We start from the raw sequence: 22,709 nt of genomic DNA on the forward strand, positions 1-22,709 counted from the left end.
GCCAACAATGATCCACTATACACATGCTAGCTGGGCTGGGACTACTGTCAACATGCTAACTGCTCTGTTGTGGCTTCTATCTCGCGTCGCTGAAAACTACGTCACGGCCCGTTTCGATGTGATTGGTTGAAGTAGTACGTCACTCTTACCTAATTTCTCCAATCACGTTCGAGCTAGAACAGCAAGGTTACCACCAAAATTCCAGATGGATGACAATCCATCTGCGCGAGAGTCAGGTTAACTAGCAGCTACTTTACTGGATTTCATTGCTTGGCATACTTGGCTAATGTTAGCATGCTAACTAGCGATTTCTTAGATCAAAAGCAAAGCTCTTTTTCCCTCTAATTCCAAACAGTAGCCTCATAACTATTAGGCTTTACTTTATCACAAACGGTTGCTGATTAAATCACATACTTCCAAAACACCCTCTGCAACTCCTGCATCATGCAATGACTGGTTTAATGAGAACATAACAATTCTCCACCCAGCAGAGCTGCATTGCTGTTCGCGCTTGCCCTCTGTCTCTCGAATAAGTCTCCAAATTCAAAATAGATTGCACGCTGTCACTCGTCCCGCCCCCTTTCTCAGGACTGTCTGTTTATTGGTTCACAGACTTCCCAGAGACAGTTGAAAGCGATATTACTATTGGCTGAGGGGCGCTTTGCCGTGAGGAGCGCTTTCGCCACGCTTTGTTGATTGCGACTTCATTAAAAAAAACCTCCATATCGCAAAATTACGCATCGGAGAGCGCCATTTCGGCGCTCTTTCTTCACATTGCGCTCTAGGCGACCGCCTAGCCGGCCTATGCTTATAACCGGCCCTGAAAAGCAGAGTAACGAGTCGCGATTGACTTGTGTTTTTCCCCTTGCACTGTCGTCCGCATCGCGTTGACATTGACAGTTGATAGACTTGCGGTGCAACAGTCATAACGAAACAAGCATCTGCAAATTTGGAAAAAACAATCTCTTAACCCATCCATTATTGAGTTTTGTGGCATTGTTGTGAAGCATAGGCTAATGGCCGCATTCAGGTTAAGCGGGCGGAAATAAGACGACCCCCCTTTTTAGAGTACTATTTTTAGAACTAAAACCACATCTTATATTCGGGCCAATACGGTAATATGCAACAGCTTGCAATAGGCTTACGCGCATGAGAGAGACAGGGAGAGAGGTGCCGTTTCATTGTAATGCTGGCATACAGTAACCTCGCTACTGTACCCCGCAACGCTCTTGATTACTGGTATAGGCCTACCCACAAGTATCTTTTCATAACGTGCAGTCCCGTTTTCCCCCCGAAGTCGTTCTAAAATATCGGCAGAGATTTATGAGTGTCGCGGCCATGATTTTTTTTTACACATTGGACGCACTGGCTTATAAGACGCTCTGGCAGTTTTTGACAATATTTTATGATTACAGTGTCATTTTAATCATTGATTTCCCCAAATGGTATTTTAGTTTGACAATTTTATAGAGAAGTGTAGACAAGAGGAAATTAATGTAATGTTTTAGTTGACTACATTTTTTTTTTTGTCGACTAAAATTGAATTGAATGAACTAAAACAAAAATGATTTAGATGACTAAATTGTGACTAAAACTAAAATTACATTTTCGTCAAGAGACTAAAACTAAAACTAAATTAAAAATTCCTGTCAAAATTAACACTGACACTCATACACATGCAGACCCACTTAAGTGTGGACATGCCCTGCTGCAAAGACCTAAAGTGCGGACCAGGCGGAGGATGGCAGCAGTAAGACGTACCACAATGGCTGGGAAGGCAAATTAATCCTGCAGCAGACGCATGCACGCACACGCACACACACACACACACACACACACACACACACACACACACACACACACACACACACACACACACACACACACACACACACACCACTGAAGTACCTTGGGCATATTACTGTTCCCACACATTAACCATCTTGCTACTGTGATGTCTATTTCCAGATTATACACGTCATGAGTGCAATTCAAAGTCGTAAATTTCACCATTGAGGAAGCAATAAAGGAATAAAATTTGAAAAAAACAAAAACCCTTTCATTGGTTACATTTTGGAATTTCTCAGAGTCAATTTAAATTGAAGCATCTAAACATGAGCTGAAATGTTGCCTCAGCATGACACGTTTTCATGCTGTTGGCCAGAACATGGCCAAGTTGTACAGCAGTGGAACTCAACCTTTTTTTAAACAAACGCCCCATTGACCTCATCATAAGCCTGCCAAAGCCCCTTTGACCTCATCATAAGCCTGCCAGCGCCCCCCGTAAGAAAAATAAAATAGACTAATGGCCCCCAATGGAAACTAAGCCCCTCTCCCACTCAGCTGTATCCTTCTCAACGCCCCCCCTGGGGCTACCCAACTCCCCCTGGGGGGCTGTACCGCCCCCGTTGAGAAACACTATTGTACAGGAAGATTCTAATGTAGCTCTGGACTCTGGCACAGCACGGCCTGATGCTGCTCTGTATAGCACGTAATTTCATTCATTACATGTATTGCTCAGGCATTCGGCTGGACAGCACGATGGCCTGATAGGATCATTTAATTGGGTGCACGCACACACACACACACACACACACACACTCTTTCTCTCTCTCTCCCTCACACTCTCTCTCTCTCTCTCTCTCTCTCACACACACACACACACACACACACACACACACACACACACACACACACACACACACAGACGTTGCCTTGACAGGATCATTTAATTGGGCCAATAATGCTTCTGGCATCCCCCCTTGATCAGAATGGGGGGTTGTTTAGGTGAAACTTCCTTAATGTATTTTAAAGGATGAAACCCGGAGGCCATCCTGTACAGTCCTGCACAGACACCAGTCTGGCATGTGACCCAGACAAAAGTATCGGCATGCAACCAAGATTCGAGATTCATTTATTTTGTCTCGAAGATTTTTTTCTTGGACGTACTTATAGCTGCCACATAACACATAACAGAAACAAGTCAGATAAAACCAGTGTTTCCAGAGGTACGATAATTATCGTATTTGTACAATCAGTTTGTCCATTTTGTCCTCCTGATGTATGTGATGTACGATAATTTCAGAGTTGTCTTTTAGTTCATTTAGATGCCTTTAAGCAACAATTTGGGTCTTGTACGATAATTTCTTCCCAAAAAAGCCCCCAAAACGATAATTTTGAGGTTTTGATACAATAATTCAGCATTTTCCATCTGGCAACACTGACTAAAAGCCATCTCAAGTCAATAGCGTGTGAAGCTTCAGGAGGGAGGTTTAGTTATGTTCCATGATGAGCAGCACAGTTTGTTAGCAACGGATATACTGACAGTAACACTGTAGAGATGCTTTAAACTGTTGGAATGAGGTGTGTGGATGCAGGTGCTGCATATGTGATTAGCATTGTGTTGCCACCTATAAACGCCTGGAAAAGTCCCTCTCTGTCCTCGTAGCCTCTTATTAGGGGCCAAGCAGCGAAGCTGCACCCGTCTCGGGTCCATCTGCTCCAAGAGGCTACCTTCATTCAAGATCAACTAGGGCTAGTTTGGTTTATAGTAACCTTTAGTACTTTTCTTAACCTTACGAACTCATGTTGCTTGTTGCAGACTGCCCTGAGCCGCCGGACATAGCGATGATCGTGCTGGGGGTGTCTCTCTCTGTGCTGACCATCGGCCTCATCCTACTGGGCGTCTGGAAGCTGCTGGTGTCCGTCCACGACCGCAAGGAGGTGGCTAAGTTCGAGGCCGAGAGGGCAAAGGCCAAATGGCAATCGGTAGGTTTATCTACCACATTACACTACTCCATTACATGACATTACACTTAGTGGATGCTTTTATCCAAAGAGATTTAGTATTATTTAAAAGGTAATGGTTAGAGTTCACGACCGCAAGGTGGCGGCTAAGTTCGAGGCAGAGATGGCAAAGGCCAAATGACAGTCAGCATGCTTGTAGCGTTAATGTCACACATCAAACTCAACAAAAAGCAATGAGTTGGATAATTCTCGCTGAGTTTACTGGTTTGCTGAAGCTCCCGAGGTGGAGCTTGAGGCAGAGAGGTCAAAGGTCAAATGGCAGTCGATATGTTCCACTGTAACACCAGATATGTTCCACTGGAACACCAGACACTCACACTTCACACTCAGCTCATTGAAAATAGTGAGTTGTCCGATCCATAGTCAGGAGGTGCTTTAGTCATGCACAAGCTGCCTGTTTACAATGTACACTGTATAGTGTACTGATAGCCTGATTATTATCGACTTTCAAAACCCTTCGAGGCTTGGTCTGACCAAGAGCATAACTATTAATGTTTCCCAAACGGCATGGTTGACCGGCCTCCCTAGGTTTGCTACTGGTTGACTGATGTCCGACAAAGTGGGACAAAGTTTTTCTGGAAATCAGAAACGATATTTACAGTGCTTGGCCTGACTAGGTGCAACGCTGAAGGTGTTGCATCACTAGGAATGTGTGGCCTGGCTAGTGTACTGATGCACAGGAGATGGCTTAGTTTGAGGCCAAGCTGCATACTTACAATGTGCAGATCTTTTTTTCAGTTAAAGTTGTTATTGTATTATTTTTTTTTACACAAGTAACATAACCGCAACCATTACATAGCACACAAGTAGCGCAACTATGGCCAATGTGCAGATCTTGAGCAAAGACCTTATGGCATGATTTTGACAGTGACAGTAGTTGTCAGTGTCTATTTTGGGGGGAGTGGGGGGAGGGGGGGTTAATGAGAGGGCTTTGGGTGAATATTCTTCTTTTGCACTGTGTTATGTTGTTGTCCATACTTGGTGTGATCCATTAGATAACCTGTTGACCATCATGGAATAGATGAACCCTGTTTTGAGCTAACCCCTTCTACACATGCAATAGCAGCATTAGAACACAGAGATATAGGTGCTTTTATCTGAAGTCTAATGGTCTGATAGGGAGTCTGTCCATAGGAAAACTTACTTTTTTATGGGTTTTTATTTCATTAAAGCTAAACATATGAACATTTATTATTTAAAAAAAACGAATTTGAATGTGAAAGGATGTTTCCTCAAAAGGTTCTTTTTTGTAATATTTTGTTTCGTTCCAGGGTACAAATCCACTCTTCCGGAGTTCCACATCGACCTTCAAAAATGTGACGTACAAAAACAATGGGAAACAAAAGGTGGACATAGGTCTACCAAACTACTGACTGGCCTGACAGAGCGACGAGAGTACATGGGAAATGCACTGTAGCAACTGTCTGCACTGCCTATGAATGTGTGTGTGTGTGTGTGCTGTGTGTGTGTGTGCGTGTGTGTGTGTGTGTGTGTGTGTGAGAGAGAGAGAATGAAACATTTTTCGAGAGATTGACCTTATTTTTCTGAATCAATTTGTACTTCTATTCAGGGGTGTTGCCACTTCAAAGCTGCAAACACAGACGTATGTTACTACTACTACTACTGAAATTCAACTACTTGGTTTTTGCCACTGACTCTCCTGCTAAACTGGGCACTGGATTTGTTTTAGTTTTTAGGTGATTTGTTTGTGTTGAAAATATTTTAGCGTTAGTTTGTGCGTTTTAATGTTTTGTATGTATGTTTTTGGGATTTCCTGGAAAAGTTGTTAATCAAGGCTGAGCCTTGGATTGTTAAAGTGTGATGATGAAAAAGGAGGATAATTATTTGGAATAAATATGAACTTGGCTGGATCAAATAGTCTTCATTCAATTGTGTTTTCATTAATGTCATGTCTCTACCTATGCTCTTTCCATAAATTTCACACTGTTTAGTCTATTGATTGAATTATGGTTTGTTTCTGTGAATTTCATCCTCCTAGCCCTGTCGGCTATAGGTTGAACTGTGAGGACTGAGGAGGAATAGAAAAGCCCGCCCAGTTCTCCCTGTCTCTCTCTCTCTCTCTCTCTTTCTCTCTCTCTCCCTCCCTCTGACTGAGAGACGAGTAGGCCTCCCCTACCTCCATCGCCCCGCAGAGGGAGCGACGTGACGTAGAGAGCCCGAAAAACTCGGCGGAAAGTTAGCTGGTGAAAAACATCCATCCATCCACCAGAGTTTTGCCGAGACTCGGAATGCGCGTACTCGCCCCCGTGTCTATCATTCATAGCTGTGGATATGCAAAAATACTTTTCACGTCGCTGCAATGTGTGTGTCGATGGGGCGCTCCTCGCTCTCTGTATTGTGCTGCTGAACAGCTTTGCTCTTGCCTCAGAGGACGATGGGGTTTTGGGGGAAAAACAACTTGCCGAGCTGTACAGTAAGTCCATTCGGCCTGCATGAAACTCGAACGTACTTTTGTCTAAAACATGCACCCACAACACAATAGTAAAACAATATCTTCCCTCTGTTTCCATCGCAATCGAAGGGTGAAGAGAAGAAAAAAACTTTTACGCAAACGCGCATGTTGGCCATGGTGATGTGTTGAGTCGCATACGTCAACGATAGATGCAGACAGACAGACATGAGAGAGAGAAAGAAACCTAAAGGGATTCATACCCCAGCTCACAAAGCCAGAACGCAGCGTATGTCTTACAAAGAATGCGTTCAGCCAGCCGTAGGTCTTGGAGTGATAGCGCCTGAAACTTCATCGCGACAAAAAAAAGCTCAAGCACAAAAGCAGCTGCGCGATGCAGGAAAGGCAAGGCAGCGTTTTCTTGTAATGTTCCATTCTGCATGTGATCAGCAGTGCGCCAACTCCTCTCAAGTCACTAAACATTGACAATGACCCCTTTGGAGGAGGAGAGAGACACACCGTCTAGGTCACCTTGCGCATTTCTATCACATGACATTCCTACTTTAAATCAATAAACGAGGAGTTTGGGCATTCATTAGTGGCTTGGTGCGCCGAGAGAGGTTCTGTAAACTGCAGCTAAAATCAAGTTTCTTTCTTAGTTTGCTTTGACTATTTAGGAGACCTCGGCAATATAGTGCCTTTCCCGGCTGTTTTTGAACACTACCCAGTTCGGTTTTGATGAAAAACGAATGAACAGTCAAAACACATACTCCCACTGTTTACCAGCTATGTGTACCTACAGCAATAACAGTGTTTCCGTGTAGGAGGAAGTAGGGGCTATACTGCTGACACATATCCTTTCCTAACCTTTCCCCTCTCTTTTCATGAGCTAAGGGATAGGCCTACAAACAGCTCTCTGGGTCAGTTAAGGTAATGGTAGCAGTAGTGACACACACTAAACAGAGAGGGAGACAGACATATAGGGATACCTGCACCCACACTGGCAGGTCAAAACTTGCCCCTGCAAATAATCTGACCACATCTACCACTGACTCTTACTTCATTGGTTATTCGCATGATTCCATTGAAATGTGCTTGTAAGTGTGTCTTTGTGTGTGTGTGTGTGTGTGTGTGTGTGTGTGTGTGTGTGTGTGTGTGTGTGTGTGTGTGTGTGTGTGTGTGTGTGTGTGTGTGTGTGTGTGTGTGTGTGTGTGTGTGACAGACAGACAGACAGGCAGAAAGTGAAACAGAAAGAGAAAAAGAAAAAAGACTGAAGGCCACAGAATGTTTGTTATGTCTAAGTGTTGGTGCGATTGTGGTTAAAAAAAAAAAAGTAACATCTCACTGCTTAGGAGGAAAAATACCATGATACCATCACCATTTCACCGTTGAACATATATTTGTGTGTGTGTAGGTTTATGTGTTTGTGTGTGTGCGCGCGCGAGAGAGAGAGAGAGAGAGAGAGAGAGAGAGAGAGAGAGAGAGAGAGAGAGAGAGAGAGAGAGAGCAAGGGTAAAGCATAATTCATCATGTGAACACACACAGGACAACTCTGTCAGTGTTTTGACCATTGGGGAGTCAGACAGATAGACTGATTGATTTCTTGATTTACTTTATTACTGCAATCCCAAGGTGGACAAGTGAAAACATGCTGTCCTATCAATAGTCCTATCAATTCTGAGCTATGATTTGTCCTATTGTCCTACTGTCCTATTGATTGAATGTAGATTATAGGATTAGAAAGGTATGTGGACTATTAAATCTGTTAAAGCATGGCCCTTGTTATGCATTTGCAGTTACTAGAATGTCTTTGGCCAAGTCGTAATGTATTATAGACTCAGTTTAATGTTGTATTACTGTTTTACTATGGTAGCAAAGACTGTCCTGTGCTGTTTTATTGATTGAATGTAGATTAGGATTGGAAGGGTGCATGGATTACGTAACCATTACACTACAGATGGCCGATTTGGTGGGGACCTAGGCCAGTGATTCTCCAACTGTGCGCCTATTTCAAGTGGGCCTTGAAATCGTTTTCTAAAAATCTAAATAATATTTCTCTGTGCTGTGTTGACTATTCATTTGAGTTTTGTGGTTTATTGGGTCAGAGGTGGGCCTCAAACATTTATAAACATTTCAAGTGGGCCCCAAATAAGAAAAGATTGCGAACCCCTGCCCTAGGCAATTGCCTAGTTTGCTTATTGGTAAAAGCTCTGGCCACTAGGGCTGTAACAATATTGTATCAAACCAAGAAATCGTGATACACAGACTCACGATACTGTATCGTGATATAAGGAGGCAGTATCGTGATACACCCTTTCAAAATTTTGACACCCATCAGTCCAGAAAACTACCACATGATATGAAGTGATGGTGCTTCTAAGCTTCAAATCATCATCATCTTTATGATATTTAAACTTTTTAAAATTATTTGTAGTCTCTTGAAACCTATTCTACCTACAATCTGTCATAGTTTTATTCATAATTATATTTTATAACATCGTTACTGGCCACGTGTAGTAGTTTGCGGGTTAGCAGTCGAGACAACAGAAGGAGATGAGTGTAGGGCTGCACGATTATGGAAAAAAACATAATCACGATTATTTTGGTCAAAATCATAATCACGATTATTAATCACGTTTATTGATTTTTGCAGATTTTTTTGAAAATTATAACAAGATGAAATATAACCAAGAATGAATTACATACGGGATGAGCAAAATAAAATTAATTGTAATGATTATGTAAAGGCAATAGCATGAAACTTAAGTGGACAGATTTCTGGCCAGAAACACCAGCCTGTCGGTATGTTCTGGTTTCAAGGATGCTCTCAAAAGTATTGCCACGATTAAATCACGATTAAAATCATGAATTCGATTTCACTGCTTTATCACGATTTTGATTATTTTTCGATTAATTGTGCAGCCCTAGATGAGTGTCCCCTCAGACATGCGGTCTGCATCTGGCATGCCATCATCAGGGAGGCATATGGCTCCGGCTTCACAGACGGACACAAGACACATGGGTCTGCTTTGAAGTCGGCTTTCGGCAGCTGTGTCTGCTTCTGTGTGTGTGTGTGTGAGTGTGTGTGTTGTGTGTGAGAGAATGCGTGCGTGCGTGTGTGTGTGTGCAAGTATGTGTCTGCTTATGCATGTATTTGTGACTCCTTGTGAGGGAGTGACTGTGTACTTCTGAACCCTTTTAAGGCAAGGCAATTTTATTTGTGTAGCCGAGCGCATTTCATACACAGATGCAATTCAATATGCTTCACAAACAATAAAAGTAAATGAACAACAGCAAATGAAATAGAGGAAAGAAAGGCATCAGAATGAGAAAAAGGGGAAAGGATATAAGAAAAGCAGTAATAATAACAGAATCAAAGGAAATTAAAATTAAATTAAAATCTAAAAAGAATCTAAAAAGAAATTAAAATCTAAAGTAAATCATCATCAGCTAAGGGAAAGCATCTGACAACAGCTTTGTCTTGAGTTTGGATTGAAAACTATCAACAGTTGCGCTGCTGCCTTTCTATTCTGCCTACCTATTTAGTTACCTGCGGTAGCTTTCTTTTTCCTCCTTTCCCTTCTTCCTTCACCTCTCTGTTTTATCTCCCTTGTTCTTTCTTTCCCTCCTTCCCCTCCATTGTGGACAGGCCCAACAAAAGACCCCCGTCCTCGGCCGCTCTGAAATATTACGCTCCGTTTTGCTGCGGTGTAACAGGAGCCGGGATCCCAATCTTTCTGTCGCTCTCTTAGCCATTATGACAGCGCAGAAGGGTTAGCCCCTACACCATTTCACACACATGCACGCGCGCATGCACACACACACACGCACACACACACACACACATATACGCACACACTCACGCACACGCACACACACAAACATACACACGCACACACACACACACACACACACACACACACACACACACACACACACATACGTACACGTACGCGCACGCACACGTGCTCGCGCACACACACACACACACACGCACAAACACACATGCACACACACGCACACACATGCACACACGCCCCCCATCACTCCAGTGACTTTCAATAGGGGAGTGATGCTCCTCTTAGATAGGACGTAGCCAGGCAGACATACACATACCTGCATGTATACACACACAGACGCACACACACACGCACGGATGCATGCACGCACTCACACACACACAGACTATGCACAGGCATTCTGGCATGCACATACATTCAGACAGGCAGGCATCATACTCATAGCCGGGAAATGGCTTGCACATATTGCACATACACCATCCACATAAGCCTACACTACGTATGTTTGCATGCATGCTCGCACACGCACGCACGCACGCACGCACGCACACACACACACACACACACACACACACACACACACACACACACACACACACACACACACACACACACACACACACACACACACACACACACACACACCATACGGATTCCCGTGTACCACATACACACTCGCCAACAGAGAACAGGGATGGGATGGGGGTTGGATGGGTGATTGGGTGGACATCTTTTTTTTCCCACAGTCTGAATGGTCAGCTTAGTTCAGCTCAGGCGTCAGGGTTTTGTTCTTTTCCAGGCCCTATTTTCCGTGCCTCTTCACCTGTGCAGATAGTTAGATCGATAGCTCCCTAGTTTCCGTGGGGTTGATTCCACTGAAGGAGGGAGGGAGAGGAATATTAGCCTGACCGGCACCATTAAGAGAAGAGACTCCTTTTTCTGTCCTTTTTCTTCGCTCTGGTGGAGGAGATAATGGTGTCCATATCTTAAGGTCCGCCCCCCACCCCCACCCACATCCCCACCTCTTTCTGTCCTCTTGTGTCTGGTGGAGGGGAAGGTGGTGTCAATATCTTCAGATATGTCCCCTCATTCAGAAACACACAACAGTGGCAGTCTTAAAGATATGTCCTCTCATTCACACACACAGTGGCAGTCTTAAAGATATGTCCTCTCATTCACACACACACAGTGGCAGACTGTTTCTCTCTGCCATCTGCTCTCAGAATCACACTTGCTCTCTTGTTTGCTTAATGGCTTGTACAATGTGAATACGCACACTGCATTTTAATATCTACAAGGTGGTTTTTGTTTTTTTAAGATGTTTTGTTGGGCTTTTTTTGCCTTTATTTAGGATAGGACAGTGAGAGAGCACAACAGGGAATGAGTGGGAGCAGTGGCGGAACATATGCACAAAGGGCCCCAGCACAATACACTGATAGGGCTCCCCATAATGACTGCCAAGGTCATAATAGGGCCCCCACCACTATTACAGGAGGGTCCTGGGCCCAGGGGCAAATGCCCTGCTTGCACCATCTATGGCTCTGCCCCTGAGTGGGAAAGAGAGAGGGTAAGACTCGTGACATGGCTTCGTGTTGGAATCGAACCTGGGTCCACAGAGTAATGGTCCGGCAGCTTATTCAGCCACCGCACCCGCACATGGGTCATTCCACGCCAAATCAACAAGAGCCCGCGCACTTAGGTCTCAAAAAATTCTGAAAATATTACTGAGTGTACCCATGGTACTTAAGAGAAACACTGTTACTTTATTTGAATGTAAGATGTATACTCTCCATGTTACAGCCAATTTCACTGGGGGAGGGGGGTGCCCATTTTGTTCACACTCTTTTTTTTGTCAAAGTTCACAAGCCCGTAGCTCAAGAACTAAACCATGTAGGAAGCTCAAATTTGGCATGCTGGTACATAGATAGTTTGTTGCAAAAATGTCAGTTTTGGTCTGTATGATCCTGCATCGTCATAGCATTCCCTCAAAGATGATACAAATTGTACTGGAGTTTTTGGCTGTGCTCTGTTTAGGCCTTCAGAAGACATATTTGTGCCCAACATAGCCTCATGATTTTTTCCCCTTGTAGATACAAGTAGAAACACTCTCATAAAAATCTATAAATAGAAAGGAAACCCCATCAGTGTTTGACCAGAAGACCTCACAAGTCTGACAAATCATTTTGGGTGTCATTTTCAGAGCACCAGAACACCTTGTGGGATTGTCCATAGATTTTTATTTTATTTTTTTCTTCATTCTCCATGAAGTCTTCTTTTTAAAAATGCCAATGAGACTTGTCTTATGTGATGTTTTCATTTTTAATTTCCACCCTGAACATGGGCAAAATGCAAAAAGAGAGCAACATGATTTCGATAACATTTAATGTAAAGACTAAATAATCAAATGCAAATTTTGCCCAGCCATGATCACCCAAGAGTCCCTGTGCAGGGGTGCAGGTATCCCTTTCAATTTCAATGATTTCAGGAGCGTTCAATGTGGGAGCAGGTTCGCACACCAAAAGAGACAGTAGGTCAGGCACAAAGAGTCATGTTGTTACTTTTTTTGACCAGCAGATGGCAGCGGAAGAAACGCATAGAAAACATATTGCTCTCAATGTGCAGGTTTCCTATGTTCAGGTTGGAAATTAAACAAGAAAACATCACATAAGACAAGTCTCATTGGCATTTTTAAAAAGAAGAATTCATGGAGAATGAAGAAAAAAATAAAATAAAAATCTGTGGACAATCCCACAAGGGGTTCTGGAGCTCTGAAAATGACACCCAAAATTATTTGTCAGACTTGTGAGGTCTTCTGGTCAAACACTGATGGGGTTTCCTTTCTATTTATAGCTTTTTATGAGAGTGTTCCTACTTGTCTCTACAAGGGAAAAATATCAAGAGGCTATGTTGGGCAGAAATATGTCTTCTGAAGGCCTAAACAGAGCACAGCCAAAAACTCCAGTACAATTTGTATCATCTTTGAGGGAATGCTATGACGATGCAGGATCATACAGACCAAAACTGACAGTTTAGCAACAAACTAGTCCTATCTATGTACCAGCATGCCAAATTTGAGCTTCCTACATGGTTTAGTTCTTGAGCTACTGGCTTGTGAACTTTGACAAAAAAAAGAGTGTGAACAAAATGGGCACCCCCCTCCCCCAGTAAAATTGGCTGTAACACGGAGAGTATACATCTTACATTCAAATAAATTTACAGTGTTTCTCTTAAGTACCATGGGTACACTTGGTAATATTTTCTGAATTTTTTGAGACCTAAGCGGGCGGGCTCTTGTTGATTTGGCGTGGAATGACCCACATGGTGGTCTCTTATTCCGTACAGCTGTCATGCATCAGACAGACGAGGACCACAAATGTGTCACATTTCACAGTTTATTGAGTATTAAGGAAGGAGACGGGAAACAGGAAGGTTTGTGTGCGTGCGCGTGTGCGTGCGTGCGCGGGCAATGGGCATGTGTTCGTGATCAGGAAAAATGCCAGTGAACAGGTAGCAGGAACAAGTTTTCAAATGATCGGACAGAGAGAAACTGAAAACCAGACCTTTAAATACACAAGGCACTTGGCAGGGAGACACACTAGTCCCACAGCTGGATGGTTTATGAGGAAGTGAGGGGCAGCTGGTGTGGTGGGTCAGGGCCGGCGCTAGGCACAGGCACACCAGGCAGTCGCCTAGGGCACCAAATGTCTTGGGGGCGCCAACAATGCCCAAAATGTCCCACAGAGTTAGAATGTCAAACAAAAACAACTCTTTACACTTAACACGTTGATAATGATTATACGACGCAGATCAGCTGTGTTCGATCAGATGTATGGCGCTATGTTTACAGATGGCAATTTCTAAATGCACAAATATAAAAGTGGGTGCTCGGCTAGGGCACCAAGATGACTAGAACTGGCCCTGTGGTGAGTGAAGGGAGAGTGGAGAGGGGCATGGCGATGAAGGAGTGTGATTGCTAGTAATCAGGTAAATGATTAATGAAGAGATAAGCAACATTTGTTCTTCTTAACTTACTTTTACTTTACTTCTTCATTTCCTCTACTTTACTATATGGGATTCAGCATCCGATTAAAAACTTCGAAGAACAAAAAACAGGCAATAGTGTCAGCGTGAGAGCTTTTCCACTTCGCATGTGTTTGTAGAGTAAAGTAAGTAGAGTAACTTTATTGATCCCCGAGGGGAAATTCAGGAAATCTAAATTCTAAAAGGTCTTACCATTGGCTGGGCCAGCTCATGCAAAGTTGTGCCACTTTCACTATCTACAACATTACAATATCTATCTCTTCTGGTTACTCGTGCTATCTATAATATTTCAAATTCCAATGGGATAGGGGACCAATACATTTTGAGTATTGCCTTCCAACAGCTGGGGCGTGTGTAGTCCCACAATGCATGCCGTACCATCTGAGGCACGCTGTAATAATCATTGAAAGGTTAATTACCATTGTATTACACTATTATGGCAGAACACAGTGCCTTTAGTAATGCAGTATGACTCAGTTATTGGCATTCTGGTAAACAACAAATTTATAATGCCGTGTTTTAACAGGTTAAGACACACACGTTAACACACTAGATCAGCTAGCAGGTGGTCTTATCAATTAGTAGCTTCACTCAGTAGCATCATGAATGCAAACTGCATCTCACTCGGAGAGATGGGTTGACAACACAAGTAGGCCAGACCAAATGCTTGCAGGGCTTTGAAGTCGCAATAGCCAGACTAGTCATACCACTCATTCTCCTCCTGTGCCTGGCCTCAGGGTTTGTAGTCAGCAGGACCGCTGACAGCTTTCCCCGGGCCGGTGACAATCAAAGAAATTTGAAAGGACTCCCGATCCAATACCTACATTGTAATGAGGACCCAAATTTGCCCCCCCCCCCTCTCTCTCCCTGGGCTCGGGACAACTCTTTGGGCCCGGGACCTCTTTGTAACCCCCTGTTGGCTTCCCTTGTAGTGAGTTAGAATGAGCTGGCTTTGAGGATGTTAGAATAAAATACAATATATAACATCTCTCAGCCTTTTGAAGTCCCATGTGAAGTCCAATGTTTTGCTCTGGATGCAATCCGTAACGTAAGCCAATTTACGGTGATCTGTAACACAATACCCATACGTCCCTGTCAGCTTGTTTGATCGTCTTGTTCTGTCCTCTTTTTCCTTCTTTGTGCGTCTGTCTCTCTTTCTCTTGTCCCGCTGTCATTATTCTTGCGGTTCACAGACATGCCTTTCCTCTACAAGGCCAACTATCCCTGGCATGCACTAGCACAATCATGGCACTACAGCAAAACAATAACAGAAAAAAAACCCGCAAAAAAATACTGGAGGCGAACTGTTGTGCGTTTGTGCCTCAGTTAACATTGTGTTTGGTACTTGAGCATTTCTTTCAAATCTTAAGACATGGCCTCATGGGTGCCGCTGGGGGTTGGGGGGAGTGTTACAGATTTTAAGAGCCCAAGCACTAACAGCACTGACAGGGGCCCTTAAGGGGGCCCAATATTTGAATCTTTCATAGGGCCCAAAATTTCTGGCGGCGCCCCTGCATGGCCTACAGTATGTTATAAATTTGCTGTGACAGCATGGCAGTGACCAAGTCGTAATATATTTCTTAAGACTTGGTGTAGTGTCATATTATTGTAGTACTATGGTAGTTAAATCTTATCAGAGACTACAACTGAGTTGACCACTCACAGAACAGTACGCATTATTTATGAGAAGGGTAGAAGGGCAGAATAGCGTGGTGTCTGCCTACTTTAACAGCAGTTTGTTTAAGACATGGGTTTATGGGAAACACTGCCAGGTAAAGGTATGTAGTTTCAGGGCTCTAAATTAACACCAGCAAACCGTCCAAATGTTGGTTAAAATTCAGTTAAGCTGGTAGAAAAGAAAGCTTACGAGCCACTTTGACTGATAGTGAGTGTATTTTTGGCCAATTTGTCTAGTGTTGATGATAAAACTTAATTTATAGCCCCTGTGTATATGTTTATGTCTGTGTCCCCCCCCCCCCCCCCCCAGGTAAAGGTGCGTTCATCCTGGAGATCGTACGGCCGGGTGCCCAGCAGCAGCAGTGCGTAACCCTGGACCCCTCGGCCTCCTCGCCCATGGGGGGCCTGTACCTGACGGACTGCGGGCGGCCCACGCAGGCCATGCTGTGGAAGTGGGTCTCCCGGCACCGCCTCTTCAACCTGGGCAGCAGCCTGTGCCTGGGCCTCAACACCAGCCACGCCGCCCAGCCGCTGGGGGCCTTCGAGTGCGACTCGCCCCTCCGCACCATGTGGTGGCGCTGCAACGGGAACATGCTGTACGGCGCGCTGCAGCTGAAGCTGGGCGTCGCCCTGGACGGCGGCGGGGGGCGGCTGACTGTCAAGAGGTCGTCCTACGCGGAGTGGAGGCGGTACCTGACGTCGGGAGAAGGGCCCTGCGCACATCCCTACGAAGGTGAGTGAGAGAGAGTAGTGTCTGTCTGCCTGTCTCTGTGTGTGTGTGTGTGTGTGTGTGTGTGTGTGTGTGTGTGTGTGTGTGTGTGTGTGTGTGTGTGTGTGTGTGTGTGTGTGTGTGTGTGTGTGTGTGTGTGTGTGTGTGTGTGTGTGTGTGTGTGTGTGTTTGGGGGGGGGCTGGTTCTGAGTGTGTGTGTGTGTGTGTGTGTTTGGGGGGGGGGTCTGAGTGTGTGTGTGTTTGTGGGGATGGGGGGTGGTTCTAACGCCTGTGATACATGGGCGCTTCCAAAGCGGTAGAAGCGTGGCGTTCCATTATTTTCCGTAGCGAGGCGAGGGGTGGTGACGTAGGGAAGCGAGGGTGGCGGGCGGTGGGCGAGCGAGGCGAGAAAGTTGAGCTTGGCTGAAAAATGTAGCGGCACCGCGAAGCGTTAACCAATGGGAGAGCTTTCAACGCCATGACGTCATGTGCGTCACCAGCAGTACTGGGATGTTTAAAAATGGAGGCTGTTTTGATTTCGGTGGTGTCAAATCTGCTGATCGTTTTTTACAGATGGTTTTAAAATAAATGACACTTGGGTTAAGGTGACCAATGTATTCGCTCCCGTTTCATCATTTTAATTTGTACATACAGTGTTTGTGATTGAAGAGAGATGGTTGTTTGACCACAGCATTTGCTAAGCTAAGCTAATTTGACCGGGAAACGATGCTACGTCACCACGCGAGGCGAGCGAGCAGGTTGAGAGCGGGTGAAATTTACGTACATGTATCACAGCCGTAAGTGTGTGTATGTGTGTGTGTGTGCACGTGTGTTTGCACATGTGTGTGTGGGTGTGTGAGAGAGAGATAGCTTTGACCACCTCCTGTTTATAAACATTGTGTGTGTGTGTGTGTGTGTGTGTGTGTGTGTGTGTGTGTGTGTGTGTGTGTGTGTGTGTGCGTGTGTGTATGCGTGTGTGTGCGTGTGTGCGTGTGCATATGCGTGTGCATATGCTTGTGTGTGTGCGTGCGCGCGTGTGTGTGTGTGTGCCCAGAGATCCACACGCTGCTGGGTAATGCCCACGGGATGCCGTGTGCGCTGCCCTTTAAGTACAACTACAAGTGGTACTCGGAGTGCACCAGCGAGGGCCGCGAGGACCAGAGGCTGTGGTGCGCCACCACCAGCCGATACGACCAGGACGAGAAGTGGGGCTTCTGCCCAAACCCAGGTGCACAACACACACGTATTCATACTCACACACACACACACACACACACACACACACACACACACACACACACACACACACACACACACAAACACACACACTTACACACGAGAAGTGGGGCTTATGCCCAAACCCAGGTATAAAACACACACACACATTCACACACACACATACACACACACACACTTACACACGAGAAGTGGGGCTTCTGCCCAAACCCAGGTACAAAAAACACACACGTATTCATACTCACACACACATACGCACACATACGCAATCCTAAAATCCTACAGTACATGTGTGTGCGTGTGTACAGACCTTGGCCCTGTTTTGACCTGCCATTAAGACCTGGTGTTTGGTGATCAGACTGCGTGAAATGTGTGTGTAGGCCTGTAGGTGACCCCATCTGCAGTAAGAGGCTATGTTAACCGTCGTTTTTAGACTACATTTGGTCCTAGGCTGGTCTCTTTAGTATAGCCAACCACAAATAGGATAGCCAACCACAAATAGAGTACATTTCGAAAACGTTATTGCTTTAATTCAGATTAATCAGGCTTCTGGTTCGGCTTCTTTCTTTTGTTACCACAAACCCTTATAGAGATAAATTGAAGAGACATCTTGAAGGAAAAGATACTGCTTTAACTCAGATCAGAGACAGAGTCTTCTGGTATGGCGTCATTCTGTTGCGACTCTGTGTTGTATTAGCTATATTTAGTGTTCTAGTAGTGGTTTCGGAGCGTACTCCAAAACATCCTTTTAGAACTGCCCTTGGAGCTTTGTTGACTTGTAAACTATAATACACTGGAAGTCAACAACATCCGCTGGCTGGAAGTCGCGATGTGATGTGGTTTGGACATTTGGAGAAGATTGTTACACAATTAGGGGATCTAATAATGTGCTCTTGCAAATGTTACGCTCCGTTATAGACTTCTGTTTTATCTGTTAAGCCACTTCCTGAAACCTTAATGTATCACTTCTGCTGGTGACATGCATGCTGCAATATACAGTGCAGCGCTTCCTCTGTTTTGTCTGCAGCAAAACAACAGTAATAGGTGTAGGATACCAAGGCACTCATCTTCTTTGTAGTTAAAATGCCTTTATGTTAACTGGCGTAACATAATTCAAACACTTCCTGACGAAGGCTTCATGCCAAAAAGCGCCAAAGTGTTTCAATTATGTTTTGCCCATTGAAATAAAGGCATTTTAACTACAAAGAAGATGAGTGCCTTGGTATTCTACAACTTTTAAAATGAACTAAGTCTGTCAACAAAGAGCACCATCTACAAACTTTTCACTAAGTTCCTGGTAGCACTCCAAAATGGACTTGATACAAAAAACAGTAATGTTGTGCAATTTCTTTGAAACATGCTAGCTGCTTTGAAACATACTAGCTGCTTTGAAACATACTAGCTGCTTTGAATCATGCTAGCTGATTGGAAGCATACTGGTACCAGCAGCAGCAGAACTTTTGACATAATATCATAGTCCAGTATGGAGTTTCAAACCTTCCCGGAGCTTATGAACTAATTATGCCTGCTGGCCCTGCCGTGGCCAACCGGTAGGGCACTCGACTGCCATGCGACTGACCCGAGTTCGATTCCCGACCCCTGCCCGTCTCTCTCCCAATTTGCTTCCTGTCCACCTCTCAGACTGTCCTGTCGAAATAAAGTCGAAAAAGACCCCCCAAAAAATCGACTTTATATATATATATATATATATATATATATATATATATATATATATATATGTCTGCTAATGTAAAACACAAATAAATGTAGTATTATTTGCCTTTTGCTGTGCATGATGGATAGCAGTCTATTCTGATAGCCATCTCCCCACCCCCCATTTGTCCCCGGTGAAATTGCTTTGGTTGCCCCACTTTTACACATTGCTACCAGCTGAACATGATCCGTGGGGTACATTTATTAAACATTATCCAAACTCACCGTCCTCCCTGGTGGTTCTGGCCTCGTGATGACGTTGCAAGTTATCATTGACGATAAAAGTTGAACTCAATATCTGGCACAAGCGCAATTCCAAGGTCTCAATTGGGACGTTGAATGGGGAAATGTGCCCTAAAAGTTGTCGTGCCTGAGCTGACAGCGTGGAAACATTGTTTTCTCCACTGAGGCGGGGTGTCGGCAAAGCGCTTGTCCACATTTCCAAGTGGAGGACGGGAGCTCGGATAATGGACTGTACCCATGGTTTCCGCCTCTCTGTCTCTGTTAGTGATACTGATTAGTATTTTCTTTGATACTAATTCTTTTTTTGACTTTACTGCTTTTAATCTTCTTTGATTCCAAATATGAATGTCTTTTTTTTAATATTTTAATATTCATTGTTTCCCGTTCTCAACATTTTCTTGTTTTTTTCATGTTTTTCACTTTTATTTTTTGTGACGCACATTGATATGAAACACGCTATACAAAAATAAACATGCCTTGCCTTGCCTTGCGTTGTGTCCCTTCAGCGTCGGGTTGCGACGGGCTGTGGGAGACCAGCCATGAGTTGAAGGCCTGCTACCAGCTCAACCTCTACACCTTCGTCAGCTGGATCCAGGCCCACGCCTCCTGTAGAGCACAGGGGGGACACCTGCTGAGCGTCACCAGCCTCGCCGAACAGAACTACATCAAGGGTACGCTGCTGGATACACATTTACACATGCACACACGCACGCACGGCCGCACGAACATACACACACACAAGCACACGCATACACACAGGCATGCACGCACAGACACACATACGCACACAAGCTCAGGGGTTTCTGTAGAGCTGAGAGACACGTGCTTAGCGTCAGTGGCATTTCAGAAATACATCAACAAAGTGTATGTTTGAGGGGGGAGAGCAGAGGGTGTGTCGTGTGTGTGTGTATGTGTGCATGGCCGGGAATGTGTGTGTCCGCGCGCGCGTCTGTGTGTGTGTAGTAATGTTTCCTCAGAAGTATGTAGTTGATTTCTATGCGTACCTCAGAAGATATCTGTGTAAGTCTGCATGCAGTATGTGTTGATGATTCCCATGTTTGATTTGCAGACAGACTTGCTGATGTTGGGGTGATGGTGTGGACTGGACTGAACCATCTGGGGAAGGAAGGGGGGTGGCAGTGGTCCGACGGATCCCCCCTCACTCTGATCGACCTTTTCTCAAGTAGGCATGACCTCATTGTTCTACTTTTCTGTAGGGTATATTTATTCTCATTATGAAGGAATTCATATTACTGTAACATCCCCCCATATGGGCCCTGACGAAGAAGCGCTGAATTCACAGCGCTGGTGGCTCAGGGGCGCGATATTAACATTTGTTTGCGTTTCTTCTCTTTATTTCAATGCCTTTTGTGTGTAATCTATCACCATTGTTTTGGCTCCTCTATGCTATCTTCTCACCTCGGAGATAAACTTTGCATATCTTACATCGAGATCTCAAAAGTACTGTGTGAGTGAGTACCCCCCTTCGAGTAATCGCTCGGAGACCCTGGCCACCTGTTCCATTTGCGCACCTCCAGGCGTGATAATCCACGGAACCTCCGGGCCAGTGCGTTCCCGCGCGCTCTCCAGCTGATTTCAGCGCGCACCCCCCTCTAGGGTGTGTTCCGCGCACACCTCTGGTCAGCCGGCCAGATGTTCAAAGCTCACCTTACAGAGTTCCCGCCAGATCCGAGATGTGTGATTTAAATGCTTACTATGACATGTTGAAAATTGCTATGAAGTGTTTGGTATCAATCTGATGGTCATATTTCGGGTGGTGACAAGGTATTGGTGTTGAAAATGGTCGTAGATGATTTATTAAAGATTTAGAATCATAGGAATGAATGAAGAGTCGGGCATTTGCCCAACCCCTCTGGGTTACAGTAGCCCAGCCCAAATGAATAGTCGCAGCCTATTGGCTACCTGGCCAAGGTGACCCACGTGGTAAATATTCATTTAAGACGGGGGAAATATGAATTCTATCAGGTTTTATCTGTATCCAGATCCTCCGCGAATCTCTCGTTCGTGTAGCCTTTCCTCTTGTTCAGGTACGCATTGACTTTCTTTCAAATTGTACTTTGTCGTAGAATTAGATTTGTCTTGTAATAAAACTTTCATTGATCTATATTTCGTTGTAGATCCCGTTTATTCCTTCATAAGGTTATTGTACTGTCGAAACGTAGCAGCTCCAAGGACATTTCTCCATGTGGAGTGGGACGCTAAACTTCGGGTCAGCCCGAGTGTCAATGGTGTCTACTTAGGATAAAAACATGTTATTGTAAACTGGAACTTAAGCGGGGTGATCAGATCTGTATGGGTGTAGCTCTTGACATACACCTCTCGCCTCCTATTGCAGTCGAATAGGGGTAAAGTGTATGGGGCTTAGGATCTCATAAGTATGGTACCTTCCAGCAACCTTAACCTCTGATTTATTCTAGACGTCTCTCATATGGGATGGACATGCATAAAGAAACTAGTCGGCCGCATGCAAATCAGTTCTACAAGTAAATGGATATAAAACCCTTGACAGCTGGACTCAGACTTAACCGATATTGTTGGAATATTCATAATAAGAACAGTTTATATTAATTGAGTGCAATCACACAATTATCCTGGGATTAGGGAGATCTACGACTGAGATCCCATCATAATACGGAAACTTGGTAAATTAGGAACTAAAATGAAATGTTTTCTACAGTCCAGAGTTTAAGGAGCAGAGCACGAGACTAGGATTCCGGTGTTGGGCCTATCTCTGGGTTTACATTACTGTTTGTATAAAGTACTTTTTAGGTCATTTTCAAATGTTAGTCCTATGCCAAGTGTAATTATTTATACATTTCGTAAATGATGTTAAAATCCCTGTAACTCCCGTAGCTAATTAAATATTGAGAATAGGGCCAACTAAATTGTGTATTTTGAGCCTGGCTTTAATGAAATCCATCACACTTCAAGCATAAACACTTCACCTGTAACACCTGTATTCCCCCGCAGCGGTGCCCCCCACCCCCATGCTGGCCAATCGGCATTGTGGCGTCAGCAACTACCACAATTTAACATTTTAACCACATAAGCC

General features: G+C 44.4%; 2 protein-coding genes across 4 annotated transcripts in view; both read left to right on the forward strand.

Annotated features, from left to right (window-relative positions):
* itgb6 (integrin, beta 6) overlaps positions 1–5,683 on the forward strand; it is a 53,872-nt gene extending 48,189 nt beyond the window's left edge. For all 3 annotated transcript variants that reach the window (XM_063212023.1, XM_063212025.1, XM_063212024.1), the window contains 2 exons: positions 3,602–3,768; positions 5,079–5,683. In XM_063212023.1, coding sequence (XP_063068093.1) covers positions 3,602–3,768; positions 5,079–5,180 — 269 coding nt within the window. In that variant the 3' untranslated portion in view covers positions 5,181–5,683. The remainder of the gene's footprint in view (positions 1–3,601; positions 3,769–5,078) is intronic.
* A 279-nt stretch (positions 5,684–5,962) lies between these two features.
* Positions 5,963–22,709, forward strand: part of pla2r1 (phospholipase A2 receptor 1) — an 89,984-nt gene continuing 73,237 nt past the window's right edge. The window contains exons 1-5 of the mRNA XM_063212026.1: positions 5,963–6,241; positions 16,046–16,468; positions 17,499–17,672; positions 20,143–20,307; positions 20,706–20,819. Coding sequence (XP_063068096.1) covers positions 6,100–6,241; positions 16,046–16,468; positions 17,499–17,672; positions 20,143–20,307; positions 20,706–20,819 — 1,018 coding nt within the window. The 5' untranslated portion in view covers positions 5,963–6,099. The remainder of the gene's footprint in view (positions 6,242–16,045; positions 16,469–17,498; positions 17,673–20,142; positions 20,308–20,705; positions 20,820–22,709) is intronic.

The sequence above is a fragment of the Engraulis encrasicolus genome, chromosome 12 (assembly GCF_034702125.1).
Source record: "Engraulis encrasicolus isolate BLACKSEA-1 chromosome 12, IST_EnEncr_1.0, whole genome shotgun sequence".
Lineage (NCBI taxonomy): Eukaryota > Metazoa > Chordata > Actinopteri > Clupeiformes > Engraulidae > Engraulis > Engraulis encrasicolus.